The sequence below is a fragment of the Centruroides vittatus genome, unplaced genomic scaffold, assembly GCF_030686945.1.
Source record: "Centruroides vittatus isolate TY-2023 unplaced genomic scaffold, ASM3068694v2 contig_925, whole genome shotgun sequence".
NCBI lineage: Eukaryota > Metazoa > Arthropoda > Arachnida > Scorpiones > Buthidae > Centruroides > Centruroides vittatus.
Window position 1 is genome coordinate 11,093 of NW_027122611.1, and position 19,338 is coordinate 30,430.

At 33.3% G+C, this 19,338-nt stretch overlaps 1 protein-coding gene across 1 annotated transcript; it reads left to right on the forward strand.

Annotated features, from left to right (window-relative positions):
- Nucleotides 1–348: 348 nt before the first annotated feature.
- On the forward strand, nt 349–9,355 carry l(3)neo43 (cytochrome c oxidase assembly protein COX16 homolog l(3)neo43). Its single transcript, XM_067281677.1, has 4 exons — nt 349–594; nt 4,828–4,902; nt 9,041–9,112; nt 9,188–9,355. The coding sequence occupies exons 1-4, from the start codon at nt 511–513 to the stop codon at nt 9,305–9,307; spliced, it is 351 nt and encodes a 116-aa protein (XP_067137778.1). The 5' UTR covers nt 349–510; the 3' UTR covers nt 9,308–9,355.
- Nucleotides 9,356–19,338: the final 9,983 nt, after the last annotated feature.

The following is a 19,338-nucleotide window of genomic DNA, read 5'->3' on the forward strand; positions in this document are numbered from 1 at the left end:
CTAAAAGATATTTACACGCATTACTTTTTTATTACTAGTTTGTTTATTCGTTATACTGTATAACAAATCCTGGATTAGTATGTTTACGTTTTTAATCCGGACTTGACAGCAGATACGCTCTTCGATATCCGAAAAGATATTTCGTAAATAGCGATAACTGATAGACTTCGGTAATTTTCCGTCTTCGAACGTCTAATTAACGATTAGTACGCGAAAGAATCTTATCAAGGTATATAGAGATATGGAATCTTATAATCGATTATAAAATTTAAAAAAAAATTAAATTATTATTTTTTAAAAAAATTAGTAAATTTCTAGGGGGCGCTCCTATCGGAACGATCGCTCACGTGTTTACCTACTATCGCACTTTGGGTTTTACTCGGAGAGTAAATCGACTGTTCATTTTATATTATAAATCTGACGATGTCGTCCGTTTAATTATAGGACGAGTATTATAATGTAGACAGGAACGAAGTTGTACTAAAAGTGCGGCCGGTCGTCTTTATCGGCATGAGTAATTGGTTGGATTCGGCTCTGAATACGTTTCACCGTTCCAGGAGAAAACCCTTCTTCAGATTCGGATTACCGTTTTTTGTAAGTGTCGAATCGGTTTATCGTGTTGACGGAACTCTCGAAAATATAAAATTCCACGTGGTTTTGTTGACTTATTGATAAGCTGTGAACGAGCGGTGGTACTAATTATACACTTGAAACTAATTTCGAATTTAAACGATTAGACGAAAAAGTGCTTTTTAGCTTTTAAAAATATCGCACCTTTGCAACAAATTATTTTTGTCACTTTCTATGTGCCTTAAATTTTTCCACTTAGTCTCTTTTATTTGGGTATTTAAGTTAGCAGAGAACAAGTTTTTGTAAGGTTGTGGTCTTGATCCTGAAAGTGAAAGCATTGGGAAAGTTTTAAAATAATAAAATGATTGGGCTGCAATTTGAAAAAAATTGTAGACCTATAAATTCCCACTGTTGTCTGTCCATCTTTTCTTAATCTTGAGAAAATGTTACATAGATGAAAGACGAAATTGGATGTGGAAACCTTAGGGAGTGGGAGTCCACGAATAACTATGTCCAAACTTCTGATGCAAGCCAGAAGTCGTGTTATTTCCATTTTAAAAATTTCCCCCAAAAGGTGTTATGACCAGTATGACTCTACTTGTAAAAGAAAAGTATGATGTGCAGGGCAAGCTGCTACTAATTTAAGGTAGAGAGCATACATTTTAAATTAAAAATACGATTAAAAATGCAGCATGGCATTGTGACGATGTCATGATAAATAATTGCTCGATTACGTATTTAAAATGATTTACATCGCACATTGGAGCAGTGCTAAAAGTATTTTGGCAATGGTGATCTAGATCAGTGTTCCACGACCTTTTTCTACTTGCGGCAAACCTATGACTCAACATGGCACATTAAAATGTTATTCCCCTCAAAAACACAAGATATGATACTATTAATAGAGTTTCATAATGCCATAAACCTATTATCATTATTATATTGAGTTTTGTGAGTTATACTTGGTTGACACCTGTGGCTGTGTACTATGCTGGACTAGAGTCAAGGCAAGACAAAAATGAAATAAGTGTGTCTGTGTATGTCTGTATTCAGGAATTCCCTAACAATGTGACGTATTCAATATAGTGGTCTTCTGTAGTGTGATGTATGTGTTTTTATTCAATTGTAATGTTCCCAGGCTTTTGTGTAGTGTGTGTAGTATCACATCTGTAGAGGAGAGAACAACAGGTACAATTAGCAGCACCCTATCCATTCTCCATAGATGCCTTATTTCCTGAGTGAGTTCTGTGTACTTGCTGATTTTTTCAGTGCATGTGTTTTGTATATTGTGAGTGTTTGGAATGGATATGTCTATAATGTATGTGATTTTATTGTGTTTATCATTGAGTATGATGTCTGGTCTGTTGTTGTAAATTATTTTATCTGTGATTATGGCTCTGTCATAGTACATTTTGTGCATGTTTTCCAATACTGTCTGTGGAATGTATTTGTAGTATGGTTTGTGGATGTCTAATAATCTGTGTTTCTGTGCAAACTCTTGATGTATTTGCTACTTGATTATGTTTATGTAAATAATCTGTTTGTGCCAAGAGCTTGCAACCAGAAGTGATGTGTTATATAGTTTGTGGCATGATGTGACATTTTTGCATGTGTCATTTGTGAGTGTTGTATCTTTGAGAATGTGTTTTATGTAGTTTTTAGTATTTATAACCTGATCCTGTATGGCAATCATGAATCCTTCTGTCTCCCCAAAGAGGCATCCCCAAGCTAACCAGCTATTTGACACAATTTTGTCGACAAAATCCTGGGCCAGGTCATAGGGATGTCTGCCATGGAGTGCCTTTTCCACCCATGATTGATATGTTTTGTCGTGTCCATATGTTGTGAATGTAAATTGTAAATTTAATGGTGTATTATTTGAGTCTGCTACAGTTACTGCTTTATGTAACTGTGATGTTTCTTGTTTTCTGTAGAAAAACTCTCGCAATGTCTGTATTTGTTTGTAGTGGAGGTTAACTATGTCGATCAGACCACATCCACTATCTTCGTGTGGAAGGGTTAATCTTTCTATGGTGGATTTAGGATGATGTTGTTTATGCTTAGTAAGTGTTTTTCTTGTTTTCATTCGGAGTTGCTCAAGATCTGTGTGAGTGCAATGTATAACTCCAAAAGAATAATTGAGTACTGGGATGACATATGTGTTTGTGTTTATTGCTTTAACATCTTATTTCATCAGTGCTGTGGCATAGAATGAAATACAAGCATAAGAAACACAGCAACTATGATAAAAATTTATAAATAAAACTTGAAATTAATAGAATATGTAAAAGTTCACTTCACACCGGTTGCAGAACACTGATCTAAATATTTGTTCTGGAAGGTGCTGAGCATGCGAGAAAACCTTTTCTCGTGTAGTTTGCTTTGCTTACGTGTTTGTTTTTTTTTTTTTTTTTTTTAGTGAATTTTTTCACGTATTGATTCAATTGTCTTCTGGATGTGCCAGAATGACAGATTTGTTATTTAAAATAGATGCTTTTTTTAAAGTATAATAAAGACCTTTGAATGCTGTTTTGTTTGGTTGTACTTTTTCCCAGAAAAGCCTTAATTCTATATTTTGTGACATGTTTTATGCATGCTTGTAACGTAAATGGGAATTCATTGTAATGCTAATAACATTCTAAATTCCAAGCTTATTGCACAAAAATATGTAACTCAGTTTCGTTCTTTTAATAGTTCTTTTTTTTAACTGTTATATAACAAGTTTCTTCAATTTGGTTTTGGTTTTAGATGTGAAATATCTTGATGTTAATAGAAGTCTTAACCTTATTTAGGCCTTAGAAATTTCTTAAAAGTGTCTTGTTAACAAGACTGACCACTTCTGCACTGAATCATTTGGATTGTTTTCGTCCTTGAAATGTTGGCCGACCAGAAACTTTTGGCACAAGAAGTGAAAGTTGGAGACGTGGGATGCTGTGTCTGTATTCCTTTGCACATCATTAGGCCTTTTATGGCTACTCTTGTCAAAACCTTGTCTCCTTTGGATAGAAACAAGTGGATTGACCAACTGACTGATGCCAAGTGACTTTCACCTCTTATCTCTGTTAAGAAGTTCGTTGTTGGCCGTCATGATGATGATGGTTTAAAAGACGTGATGTGGAAGTGACTTGTTGCAGGTGGCCACATTCTATGGAGAAGGTACATAAATTCTTACATCCCACTATAAGTGCCTTCGTGACAGGCAACTATTGGAAAAATAAGTCATTTTTTATAGCACATTCCACACACAAATACTTGATTTCCTTGCAAAAATTTTTGTTAAACTGTTTAGGTTTAACAAAAATTTTTGTGTTATATCTTTACGTTAATTTGGCATGAAAGATACCAATATGCAAACCTTTCCTGCTTGTATGAGTTGGAGCTTTCAAATATGGAAGTGTGAAACATTGAAAATGTTTTGAGTATTATAAAACAGAGGTATATACTAATTAGAAGATAATTGCCATGTTTTTAAGTAGTGTATTACTAAGAATTATGATAAGATTAAATTTTATTATATAAAGACATCATACACATCTCACACACTTTACCAGCAACTAAATTTAATGAAAACAAATGTTTTCAGCCTGATTGATAAGCCTTTGTAATAACTGACCTCTATTTAAAAGTCTTTGTCAGGTTTTTAAATAGAAATTCTATTTTTCTTTTAAAACCATGATGAAGGCTTATTACTCAGGCCAAAAACATTTGTTTTGATTAAATTTACTTGCTGGAAAAGAGTGTGTGTGTGTCTTTATATACTGGTGAAGTTCCAGCTTCAACTACTATTGATAAAATTTTATTTAAAGAAGCCCTTGTATGTATCTTTATAATTTCTTTTTGTTTAATTTTAAAGAATTGACAGCTTACTCTTTTTTCTCATTGAAACTGCTTCAATGATCTTTGAATTGGCCAAACCTGAATATCTTATTATGTTAAACCTGTTGAGCAAGAAGCAAACTTAGAAAAACTTAAGTTTGCCGTTCACCCAGTGAATAATTGAATAAAGACTTAAATTAATGTTGCATTGGTTTTGACAAAACACAAGAAATTAGATTGTAATGCTTCCTAACAAAATTTATTATAAGATGAAAATGTTTAAACGAAAGTTTCTTTTTAGGTTTAACTCATCAAAAATAAGAAATAAGTAAGTGATTTGTAATTGCAGCAAATTCTGCCTGTTATGTATAACATTGTTAATTGTATGCATATTTTGTATTAATTTATTATGGTTTTAAATGTTGTTAAATTGAATTTCAGATACTGGTGATAGGAGGATCGTTTGGTTTAAAACAGTTCACGTCTTTGAGATATGAATTCCAGAGAAGTGGCTTTGTAAGTATAATAAATTGATTGACGACGACGGGAATGTTTTTTCTTGTCATATATTAAAAAAATATACCGATTCTTGCGCAATTTCTTTAAAATATCACAGAATTTTACAGAAAATGTTTTACTTGACCGTAATGTTAGTTAGTTATAAAACTTAATGAGAATTTCATAACATTTACAGAAAGCAAAATAGATCATCTGAATTAGCGTATTCTAAATATTTGAATTACATTCATGCATACATGTAATTGAAGTAACAATTAAACCAGCATTACTTAAATAATTTAATACAATCTGTGTATATATTAAAAGCAAAATGTTATGTAACCTCTGGATACAAAATGTAAATTTCAAAATTAATTTGATTTTGATTTTATTTTTAATTTTGGTTATGGTTTCAGTGTAAAGGCCAGAGTTTTTAATTATTTTATTATTTTTAAATTTAATTCTAATTTTTAGGTTTAATATAGTTTTTATTTATAATTATTTTTTAATAATTATTTATTACTTATTAATTTAATTTTGCCTTTTTTTGAACCCTTAGTTATAATTTTTTAAATTAATTGCAAGTTTTTTTTTTCTTTTGCAACATGATTATAGAAATTGTTTGTATTGTTTCACGCAAAAGATAATCAAATTTAAATTTATTTTAATTCTTTCAGTTTAATTTTAATTTCATTAACATTTGTTTTATAAATTTGCTTGTTTTTAAAAAGTTTTTTAAATTTTAATTTTCAGCGAGTTAACATTAATTGAACTGTCAGGTTACCTAGTATATATAAAAATGAATAAATAAAAATAAAACAAGAAAGTAAAAATAAAGATTTGGACATTTATGTCCAAACCATAGGCTACCAGATATAGACAGGCAGGAAACAGATGGAAATTTTGTCAGAAATTGTGGTTTGCTTTAATTTATTGAAATGTTGCTAGATTTGCTTTTAAACAATTATTTCTCTTTAAGAGTAAATTAGTGGAAACAATTTTAGAAATTTCTTTTTGTTTGTTTTATTAATATTAACAGAAATGATGTATTGCAATATACTGCCTTTTAGTAAATCTAGTCAGATAAAATGTAATAATATCTCATTTGGTCACTTTCCTATAAATAATGAACGTAAAAGGAAATGGATTGTAGCAATTCCTTGACAAGGTAGGATCTCTTTGGACTCCAAATTGTAGATCTGTAATTTTCAGCAAACATTTTAAAGAGAAATGAAAACAACAAAAAGAAAAATTCTTTTGCCAAATATAATTTCCTTGGTTTCTGAAGCATTTCCTAAACACAAACAAATACTTCAGAAGAGTAGGCAATCTCCTAAAAGAGACACACTGGAGAAAATTCAGAATAATCTTAGAAAAAGAAGGAAAACTGACTTCAATGTAAGTGTTTAATCACCTCTGGTAGAAATAGTTGAAAATAATTACAAAATATCATAAGCATAGCATACAATGTTTCTCACACACACACACAGAATTTTCTATAAACAAATCAACAGTACCAAAGGCTTTCAAATTGAATGTAAGGAGTAAGGTTAGAAGAAATGTAAAGTAGAAAGGTCTTACAATAAATTTTAAACCGCATATTAAGAATTTGAAAGGAAAATTGTTAAAATTTCAGAAAGAAAAACAGTATTACTTTTATAATAGACTTCACACTAAAGCCTGAGTGTGGTGATTTAAAAGCAAATCTTTTAATTGAACAAATTGAAGCCTTTGGGAAAAGATAACATAAATACAATATGTCTTCAATCAAGATTAGTGTCGTCTTAGCATCAAGATCAACAACATGTTATAGGTTATTAAATATTTTGCAACTTCTATATCAAAAATCTCTGAAAACTTATGTTGTATATTTCAAGGATGGGACAAACATTACTTTGTTAATAAGAACTAGATTAATAACAGAAGAAAAATCATTAAGTTGTGTTTCATAATGAAAAAATTGGATCCCTTATTGTTGATAAAATGTCAATGAAGCCAAAACTTAAAAACTATGATAGAAATTTAGATGTGCTACTTGATATGAGTGATATGTTCATGTAGATGCACCTGACATTAATGATAAATTAGCTGATGGGTTTTCGTATTATTGGCATGATTTAAGAAGAGAAAGCAGAGTTAAAATAAGCCAGCAACAAGGGGCTGGGTCTGTAATGATTTGGGGTAGTTTTGGAGGTAAATAGGATGGGTGAGAAGGTAAAACTAATTTAGTATTTGTTGACAAAAATGATTACATTTGGTGCATTAATTGGAGATCATAAATGGTAACTTCCACAAGATAATGCTCCCATTCATGTCTCAATGTCAACAAAAAATTGGTTTAAAAAAGAAAATATTAATGTAATATTGACTGGCCTTCATGTAGTCCAGATTTAAATCCCATTGAAAATTTATGAGGGATTTTAGCAGCCATTGTTTATCAAAATGGGAAACAATATGAATCTGTAAATCAATTGAAAATTGCAATAATGGATACATGGGATGAAATTAAGCACGAACAATTAAAAAAGTAGTAAACTTCATGCCTAACACAATTTTTCAAGTAATTGTAGCCAAAGGGAGTAAAACCAAATATTAAGTGTTTAAAATATATTTAAAATGTATTTTTATGTAATTTAAATTTATTTTTACATTTTAGAAAGTGTATCTATACTTTGGTAACAAGTAAAAAGTGATAACTTCTATTATATTTATTAAAAGATAAAAAGCTTGAAAATGATATTTTTGTAATTGTCTTAAAACATATAAAACTGTTTTCTAATAAAAAATTTAAATAAATTTGAAAAATCACAAAATTTGTGGTGGTGTTATACTTTTGTAACAGACCAGTATATCTGGGAGGCAAGATGGGCATCTACTACCTTGTCATAATATTGTAGAAGTAAAGTTGTTCTTTTCCAACATCTACCGTCGACAGTGTAATACGTCCATGAATTTTCAGATATACTTTTCCAAGCACCTTTCGGATTTTCATACGCCTAGGGATTTACAGCCACTACTCTCAACAGAAGTATGTCGTGATAACAGGAAAAACAGATTGGAACTTTCCTAATGTTTCTCGAAGGAAACACGATGCTAATTATAGTAAAAAAATAATTATTTTGTGTTATTAAACATCCTATAAATACTTTTAAACAGTTTAATTTCTCCTTTTCTTAAGTGGGAATAATTTTAAATATATATTTGTCAATTCCTGTTTCCAACCATCGGCAGAGCCATTGTTCCGTGGTCTTAAAAGAATTAAAAATTATACAAATTGAACAAGAAAAATTATGTAATTTGGCAATATTACCCACCGAGAATGACATTTTAAACAGGGTTGATTACAATGAACTCATTGACAATTTTTATCACAAAAAGTGAAGATATAATCATCATTGTTTATTCACCCCTGTAATCTCTTGTGTAATTATTATTTTTTTGTTAAGAATTATTTTTTTAATTTATAAAAAGTTTTTCTTTGTTATATTAAATGACTTTAAACAAGAATTACAAAAATATACTTAATCTAGTTTATTATTTTGTGTAACAAAGGTATGGTACATACTAATTATGTTGTTTAAAAATTTTTCATATGGATTAAATTTAATTGTTCATAAAAGTCATTTATCTAATTTTGTTTCATTTTTTAATGAAATTTTATATAAAAGTGTTCTTTAGTGTTTTGCATGGGTATTGTTGAATCCAAGAGGATAATGGGGGATTTTCCCCAAGTAAAATGTCTTGAGTCAACATTATACATGGTGCCCCTAATTCAGATTTGCCAGGGTTTCACGAAGCTATAACGCATCACTGGTATGAAAACGAGGTCTCTGGTGATCCTATCACCTCATAGAAGTATCCTGTATATTCCAAGGACTCTTTAGGTGTCTGTGGGTTTTTCCCATTTCTAAGTATTGTGTAGATGGTTGGGTTTCGTTTGGAAGCAAAACGTAGGGGAAACCAACCTTACAATCTGTTTAAATAATGCATTTATTATTTATTTATGGGATTTGTCCATAGCAAAGGCCGTAGATTAGAAAATACGGTATTTTCACAGCAGCAAAGATAAGCACGGACAGACATTTTCTTTCTAATAAACCTTCACCTGGATATTAAGACCGGAGAGATCGACATTATTTCTGTTCTGCCGTTTCAGATATCGAACAGAGAGATCGAGGAGAGCGAGCTAAAGAAGAAGGAGAAAGTGACTCTGGAATCCGAATACGAGGTGGGTAGGCTTTGTCCCGGTACTCGAATCCGATACGCGGGAAAACTAAAAGTCTTCGTTCATTCCCGCCTTTAGAAAGTGAAGGAGATGGACATCGAATCGTGGGAGAACGTGCGAGGACCCCGGCCTTGGGAAGACACTTCAGCCCTTCAACGCATGAAGGAAGAGAGAAAACGACAAAAGGCCGCCGCTTGACTGTTTCGGAAGACTGTTAGGAAATAAAATTATCGATGTTAGAAAGAATTTTCTGGTAATTTTTACGGGGCGGAAAAGCACCCCTTCATTCGGGAAACCTGTAAACCGGAATCTTAATCGGGCCAACGCGGAGTGATTTCGTCTTTCTACCTTTTGATACTATAGGATAGTTTCGCTGCCGTTACGTTTTTTCTGCCTAAAAACGTGCAGTTATAATTTGTTTTTTCTTACTGCCTTAACACGTAAATTAACTTGGCTTCTGTAGAACCGAGGTTAAAGTTTTTGTGTAATAAAAGAGACACACGGTAGCAAATTAAGTTTTTGTTCGATTGCTAATTTGTAAGACGAATTTTAATCTAAGCGTATTTGTAATACCAAAACACTTTCGAAATTGAACACTATACCTTGTCTCAACTAAGTTTATTTATTTATTGCATATACAAAAGGAAATGTCACAAGACAATTGATAGCTTCTTTCAACCAACTTGTCAGGCCGATTCGGCCTGACAAATTGGTTGAGACAGTGTAGAACAATGTAGTAATAAACTTATCATTTTTCAACAGTAATGAATAAAGCCGTAACAATAAACGTTACGTTTGCAATGGCATTTCCTAATCCGGGGGAAATTTTAACAAAACGAAAAAAAATATTTTTAGGGAACACCGAGACTTCGAAGTTGGTAACGTGATTCCGCTGCCACGTTAACGGTGGTGGTTAACCCGTACGAAAATATCTGCATTTCGGTTTAACTAAAGCCGTTAGCGGTAGTATAAAACGAAGTTAAAACATGAATAGAATAAATAAATGCTTCTTATACCGTAATATCGACAAACTTTTTTGTAACCGCAGCATTTTATCATTAATTGTAAAGGAGGATGCACACGTGCGGTGAGGAAAAGCAGCAGAATGACGTCACTTTTTTCGCCGCAAAAGTTGGTTGAATTCAATCTTTGGCGGCGATCGCCTCCAAGACGTGTTTCTATCAGCCAATAACAGTTACATATCTAAACATAAAGAACACAAAAAACTATTTTCTGTTACTTCTCCACAGTCCTCATGAGTCCACTTAGCCAATTTTTCTCCTCTCGTGTCTTCCAAGAACCTCCCATGCAGTATGGACATTCAGCGTCATACGATTCATTATCACTATTGCTATCTGCGAGCTCCACGTCGTCATCTTCAAAACTGGAACTGTCCGGCTCTTTAATTTTCTTTTTCTTTACAACTCATTATTCTTCTTTGTCTGCAGTTCTTTGTTTGCTTTCTTGGAGCTTTTCTTCTGATCCTTTTTACTTTCCTTTTCTTTCTTTTTATTTAAGCATTCTATAAGTGTGTTTTTATATGGAGAAGCAATAATTATGGCAGCTAATCCAGCCCTGGTTTTCTTGGCAGAATCATTTCTAGGCAGCCTGGGTACTGGCTTAGGTGCAAAAGGTGAGACATGAGACGATGTGCTAGGCATTGGATTTTCATATAAACCAGCACTTGTTGCCAATGCGTGATTCTCATCAGGAGAATTTCCATTTGAAGGGGTTACACAGCGTTCGGCTCTCTGATCCCCCTGATTCTCATTTGATATTCCATGATCGGGTGAAACGTGGCGAGTCTAGAAAGGTCTACCTGTCTGGTCACTAGTACATCTCGACATTGATCTTCATCGTTGAAAATTGAAAAATCTTCATCTGTAAAAATATGGCGATTGCCAGGCAACAATCCAGTTTTCCGAAAACCATTGATGGAGTTACTCATAGTTGCAGCTTTTTCATAAGCAATGCCAAATAATCTAGCTACGTATTTGTTAGTCAGTGTGCGTCCTGGGTTATTTCGTAGCCATGTTTCAATTTCTTGGACGTAATAAGCTTTCAGTGGTTTCATAAACATCACATTATCTTTTCAATTTCTGGCTCATATAAGTCAAAGAAATTATTGATGGCAACAGGGTTGAACTCTTTCACTCTTGCAGCAGAAACTGCTTCAGGTGTTCTAACTGATAAAGCAGGATGCCTTCTCATATAACCACATAGCCACTTTTTGCCAGCAGACGCTTTAGACAAGCTGAAGGGGTGTTTAAGATTATTTTTGATAGCCAATTGAAACGCCATGTACTGTACTTAATATCCTTCAGACGTAAGCCATAAAATCGTTGATCCATTTCTTTGCAATATTTTTCCAGCTCTATTTCTAAATGGTCAGGCAAGGCTGGACGTCTTCCCATACGAACCTTTACAAGTACTTCAGCATGGGCATCCTTCTTGACGTAGCGCTCTAGGGTACCCTTAGGAACACCGAATCGTTTTGATGCCCTTAAGTAACCCATTTGGTTGCTCCGCACTGCATTCACGGCTCGTATCATGGCATGGTGGTTTTCCTTTTAATTGGGGCCATCTAAAATATATAAAAAAAGAACTTAAACTAATATGTATACTTTCGCCTCACATATGAAATGAGATATCTCATTTTAGGAACCCCCATAACCCCGTGTGTCTCATATTGAGAACACATCCAAATTTTACAAAATGGCTTCCTACTTTTTTGCTGACAAGGAAAACAATAGAACCGCACTAATATCGTGAAACTGACCGATATAATTGATACAATGAATGTAAATTAAAAGATTTTAGCTTAATAATAACGTTGTTAAATACCTCGTGAACATTTAATGTCAAAAAATTTGTTTTGTGCTTCCGTGAAAATTCGCACGCCCACGTTCTAACAGTGCCTCTGGCCGGGCGCTCACTGACATACGTTTGGAGCAGCGATGCCACAATGAAATTTCAAAACGTACTGAAGCGCCTTCAAAAAATGTACTATTTTCCTTCAAAATGTACTATCAGTGGCGTGGCGTGGTGGGGGCGGCAGGGGCGGCCCGCCCCGGGCGGCACTTTAAGGGGGCGGCAAAATTTCACAATAAATAATAATACCTAAATAAGGGGGCGGCGAAATTTTCCTCCGCCCCGGGCGGCTGACACCCACGCTACGCCACTGTGTACTATGTCTATGTTTGGTTGCTTTTGATATTAATATACCATCATACTCAATTTTTGTGCTTATTTCAAAATTCATATTCATGAATACTGGTTAAATACGAATACTTTGAAATTAAATATTTCATAAAAAGGTTTTACGAAAATAGTTTGTATGCTTTTTTGTTATCGTTGATTATTAGTTACAGCATTAAAAGTTGATTTTTTAAAAATATAATAGTGATAAATAAAAAAAATTATAAATTAAATATGCGTGGACAGATTCAAATTAACAAAAGTTATTTCTTTTACCAAGATTAATAAAATTGAAGTTCATAATTTAAGAATTAAATTATAGTGGTAGAAAATAATATAAAAGTATTTATATTATTTATACTCGTACAATTTCAAAACTATTTTCTGTAATAAATGGACTCTGACTTAAAGGATATTTTGATATTACTGACGACAAAAGTTTAAAATCATTGATTTCCTTACTTGTCCATTATTTTTGTTTGACAGAGTTGAATTGTTTGGACCACGTAGCGTGAAAAATTTTGTCAAGGTCCTCATGAAAATATGCAATGACTGAAACGTTTGACATACGTGTGAAAGAGGACCATTGAGGTCCTCTTTCACACGTATGTCAAACGTTGTGGTTTGAGTCAAGACGTTTGCACATGAAACTATCTGTATGTTGTTGACGTCGACCGACATACACCATGTGTATGTTGTGATTGGGTAAATCAAATTAGCGATCAGTGACACTAGTCACACTAGTGAGACTTTATTAAACTAATTTTTTTCGAATTTTCTCGTTAAGGCATGAAATATTATTTTGTACCATAAATGGTACTGGAATATTATAATGTATTCAAGATGTACTCAAATCTAAGTGTACTTTCAATGCTCTCGAAAAATGTACCCGAAAAGTACAAATGTACTAGGAACGGCAACAATGGTTTGGAGCTGTTGCCAGGACGCTTTGGGCGACACTAGCGCCAAATGGTAGCCGTTAATAGTTTGGCCAAAACCTTGGTATCTCATATTTGGCGCCTATCTCATAATATGCATCTTCACCCTACTAATTCTACCGGGAAAGTGGTTCTAAAATTTCATTTCCTTCGAGTTCTGTTTAATTTAATTAATTTCTTAAAACAGAATCAGCTGCACATTTGTGAAATGGAAACACTTTAATGGGGAAACTTTTGTTGGATCTCGATTTTCGGCGGAACTTTGAATTTAGAATTATAATTATAGATACTAATATTGTTACGTTTCGGCCTGTAAATTGTCAATGTTTACTGGCGCCCTTGGCGAATACTTAAAATAAGTTAAAAGGGAGCACCAATTTAAGTAGCGGAGTGACGAAGACATGAAGAAATGATTAATTATTACGCCTTTGTGTCCTCTACCGTAATTTAAAATTTATCTTGTATACTAGTATATTTTTATCAATTAACAGGACTTATTATACTGGAATTATGGATGCAGATATTTAGTCTTGCAGATTAGTCTTACAAATTTTAAAAAAACATGAAGAAATGATTTATTTTTCTATAATAAAAACCTACTTCAAAATAGAATATTCAATATGTACAAGATGGGGCCCGAATTATGCACCTATAACTGCGATGTTCAGATACAGATGGAGCCACAATTTTTGAATTAAATATTAATAAGAATACAGTCCACTGATACGTAATTTATGTACTATACTGTACAGTACATGTAATACGCCGCTGATTGATTTACAAATGCTTTGCTCGTCTCCTGCCAAATTACCTAAGATTATTGAATTAAAATATCGTAGTTCAATCTAAATCGGAAATGTAGGTAAGTTATTTAGGACCGCCGTGTATTGTTCTATTCACAAATTTCTTTACAGTATAGTAGAATAATTTAAAACGAGAATCGCCGTGCGTAGACGGGAAATCTCGGACGTATTGGGGCGGCACGAATTTTAATTAAGGTACAGTACGTCCTACGTGGCAGCGTCCAGCGACCGCGGGCGTGAACGCGCTTCCAAGCGGAGCAAACTGATTCAAGCAAATGTGTGCGTCCGGCGTAACCACGTTTAGCGTGTAGCAACCATCAGATGATGCTTTACACGCGCGTGCAGTAGAGTACTGTACCTAGATATCAGAGTAGCGACACACGAGTCATCGCCGCCATGTTCTGTCGACTGCCAACACGTGGTCTATGGGTTTACATTAAGAAATGACAATTTTTTTTAGTTTAATAAAGCATTTTATTCGTAAAAATGCTTTATTAAACTAAAAAAATTCGTCAGGTTCACGTAACGGAACCACTTGGCCACTGGTGGGCCAAATCTTATAATTTCATTTAAATCTAACGAGAAAACTTTAAAAATGATATTAATTTATATGTTATGCCAACGAAACAATATATAGTATTTACTTTTCTGGCTGTGTTATATAGGACGGAAAGTATGGCGATCGGTCAAAAAATAACCCTAAATTTTTATATTTTTGTACTCGAGAAATGCAAAGGAAAAAAAAATTGGGATTTTTTTTAAATATTTGTGTGAAGACCACGATTTTGTTCACCCACTTTAAAGTTTAATAACTCCCGCGATATTTGTCGAAAATTTTTGAAATTTTGCGGGGAGGTTCGTTTATTAGGAGTTTGATATTATTAAATTTTGGCGGTTAAACGTCCAGAGGTGGGAGATAGAGACGGCCGGATGGCCGAGCGGTGAAGGTGGCAGCCTACCGCTCTGGGGGACCCGGGATCGAATCCGAACGGGTCGAATAAACCCCAGGAATTTTTCGGGGGGTGGTCCGTTCGGATATGTCGGGCCCCGTCCCTCACCACCCGGTCGCCCCATTGTGGGCCTGGCCGAACCCATAATGGGCCTACTAAAAGAGGCCCTCTTAGTGCCCACAGGGCGGAAAGAGTTAAAAAAAAAAAAAAAAAAAAAAAAGGTGGGAGATAGAGGGGGATCTCGATAGAAATCGGACTTAAATGACGATTTTATTAGTTATTAGCATTTACAATTTATTTTTTTAAATATAAAACCCGTCATACCCTCATAATTAAACTTTTTGCTATTTTGTAATAATTAAAAATATGATATGTTATTAAAAATTTTTTTTATAATAGATGACGCCACACGCAGTTTTAAATGTTTCCGAAAAAGCTTAGCAACTCGTTGGATTTTTACTAGGGTAAAGCCAATATTTTATTCCCGCTAAAGCTCTATAAAAAAGATACTTTGTTTTCCTCAAAATAGTGAAATCACTTAAAACATTCGTTTACCAGCGAAACGTGTAGCCGCGCTCTTAATTACAGAAATATTCGCATTTTTCACCGGATGCTCGCCCTCTGGTGTTTAAAAACAAAACTATTCTATCTGGGTCGTTTGATTAATTCGTGTGTATTATCAGCAGTAAAAATGAATAACAATAGAAAAAGCAAAGCTTTCTGTTGCGTTCCAAATTGCAATTTCAAAGATTTACGGGAGCCTAATATAAGTTTTCGTCTATTCTCACACGAAAAACAGATGATTATTCGGAAATCGGTCGTTTATATTTATGAACTTCTCCGAATTGTGAAAAATGAATTAGACTTAAGAATTGGCAGTTTCCCCGATTGTCCAACTTTACACGAACAAGTTATGCTGTCAATTTTCAAAGATATTTTCTTAAAGTTAAAATGCCAGTTATTTTGTGTGGAACACAGGATCGGATTTAAGCATTTCGAAGCCCTAAGCTGAATGTAAGTCCCTTTACCAACCCTTCACAATTTTAGAAGTCAATCATAAAAAGAAAAAAATTAAATCAGAGTATCTCTCTGATTCAATACGGTTATTGGAAGAAAAAGATGTGAGGTTTCACTAGTCTTCTGTTTTATAACTGAATTTAATTAAATTTTTATACCCATTCCTTTAAAAATCTTTTTTAAAATTGGTTTTATCATTTCTTTAAAAAAAACCTTACGTTAATTCTTAGAAAAAAATTAACAAAATACTACACAAAATAAAAAGTAAAGTATATTTTGTTGGTTTGTAAAAAAATATTTATTACAAAATTCGACTTTCATTTTTTCTTTTTTTTGTTTGTTTGTACAAATGTTTGAGGCTCCTCGAAAGTCGAAGCTTAAACAACAATTTACATAGCTTTTTACTTGTAAATTAACCCTGATAGGACAATGTCAAAGCTGATGTTTTTAACACAAAGGGCACAAATATGCATAGAACGATCTCGCTCACTTGCTTCGATACCACATGACGTATCCCGCTAGCAATAATTGTTCTGCTACTTTAAAATTTCTCGATAAACAGCTACAAGCAGCACATACCATTATATCGGGCAGTAATATATGATTAATTTTACATTACTAGTTACAAACGACCCAGATAAAGTAGCCATTTTGTAAAAATTCAGCGCCCCTCTATAGTTCATGAAAAACGCGAATATTATCGCAAACAAAAGCCACACAACTTGGTATTTTAGGTGAATATGACGAAAAACCTCCCGTAACATGGCGGACAAATTGCATTAGAGAACAGGCACTTTGACACAAAACCGCTATTTTAATACTTGTTTACTTTGAAGCTAGGGGCCGTCCATAAATTAAGTAAGAGCGATTTCGGCCATTCTAGACCCCCACCCACCCCTGTGTAAGAAACCGTAAGATTTTCTTTGATCCCCCTCCCTTCCCTATTTTACATAATATTTAGGCATGATTTTATACAAAGATTTTAACAAAAATAAATATTTTTATGAAACTTAAAACTAGTGATGTAACGAATAGTATATTTGGCCTCAGCCGAATACCGAATATTCGGCCAGGACCGTGGCTGAATGGCCGAATATTCGGCCAAACTATTCGGCTTGATTAACGCAAGTACGAAAATTGGCGCGCAAACCGCATTATGGCAAGGATTGCGCACTCTGCTCTCTATTGGCCCGCTGTCACTACGATTTTTTCTTCCAGTAGGTCTAAATTATTTAAATTAATTAATTAAATTATAATTATTAAAGTTAATATGAGATGGAGCCTAACGTCTACCTCTACTGCCAAATTGGTTTATAATTTATGTAATAGCCGTAAATAGCCCGATATGATTCGGCAGTTGTTGGTATTTAGATGTAAGTTATAAGTTATTTTATTTGCAATCGATCTTTTTAACTCTAAAATTTTGTTTTTAATACGTATTTGTAGACTGAATAGTGCCCTAAGGATATACTTTAGTGGGGACATATGGTCTAGTTTCTGCCCAGTTGTGGAACAGTTCAAATATATTATTGGGGGTTTTCTATTTGTGAAGTTTTGTGATATTTTGTTGCTATTGTTTTTGTCAATATTTTTAAAATTTAACGTGATTTCAAATGTTATCTTTTGTATATAATGAGAAATGCTCATTCTTTGCTTTATATATAAAATAAATTATATATTAATTACTCATCTTCTAGAAATAGATAAATAATTCTTTCATTAAATACGATAAAGTTTCAATAAAACGTTTTGTAAATAATTTTAAAATATCGTAAAAAATATTAAAATATACGCGAATACGAATATAACATAATTAACTAATCAATAATATTAATGCCCGATACATTCTAACCTACACGCCATCAATGCCATAAGAGGTTCGGGCTAGATAAAGGCTATATTATTATTTAATTACGAAATAATTTAATACTAGAGTTAGATGCTATTTCTTATTAACTTTAATAATTATAGTTTAATTTTCAGCATTAATAAAAGTTACCAAAATGATTAATTTACTGTGTTTTTGTTATTTCTTACTCTTGTTTTTAGGTATTCGGTATTCGGCCGAATAGTGAAAAATAGGCCGAATACCGGGGAGTAACCGAATATTCGTTACATCACTACTTAAAACCTTAGGTCCAAAATATATAATTATTAATTAGTTAGTCTTTTATAAATAATAGTACAGTACATAATAATTATGTGAACAAATTTAAAAATATAAAAATTTAATGAATTCGAATGAACAATTTATTTTAAGAATGTTTTTTTAATTATTAACAATTTTTTTATCATCATCATTAATCAACGCCAAAATATTCATTTTTATATTAATTTTAATTTTCACAAAAGGACGCAAAAAAACTTTGACAGATCCACTGGATAGTGCACGTGTGAACAGAAACGTCATACAAAATAAAACAAAAGAGAATAGAAAGAAACCACATTCCGTTGCCATATTGATTAAATCTTGGCTAAGCCAAGAAAAACTACTGTACTGTACTGTACATGCTGCTAAAATGTGCTAGGTGCACCTGGGGACTAAATCATAAAGGTTGTAAAACTCTACATAATTGGGCAATACAACCATTACTACTTTACGTCGGCCTCTAGCTGGGGTCATGTAACTAGTAAGAATTCAGTAGCAAGTAAATTACTCTCTCTCTTCAAAGACAGTTTGCCATCAGAATTTCAATGTTGCAGAACTGTTTCTACTAATGCCTCTCTGATACTAGCAGAACTCCTTCCTTTGCCACTATGTGTTGTAGAAAAGAACAAAACTACAGACATTAAGGCTCAACAACAGTCTCTACTCCTATCTACGGCTGTTCATATACTACCACATTGCAATTACCCTACTATCTGTGATCATCACCCTGTAAACAAGGTTATTTGGTGTCATCTGCTTCCTCCATGGATTCCATGTAGACATTAATATCTACACAGATGGGTCCAAAAGCTGGCTCAAGTTTCTGCATCTTCCTCCAAACTGACAATTTTGCCCAAAATATGCTAGAATGTGCCCCCACATACCTCCATTTATCAAGCTGAGGAAGATGCTGTCTACCAAGCTGTTCAGTGAGCCACTTCACTACCAAACAAAACTCTGTGTATCAACATTTACAGTGATTCTCAGTCTGTCCTAAAAGCTCTATTAAATCTCAATTACAATAGCAATAAAATCACATATATCCAGCACCATATTAAAAATCTTGTAAAAAAGATAACTTTTATATTTGGTCCTGGTCAAAGTGGCATACTAGGAAATGAAAAAGCCGACTTTCAGGCTAAGTCAGCTGCAAAGGACATTGAATTGGACTACA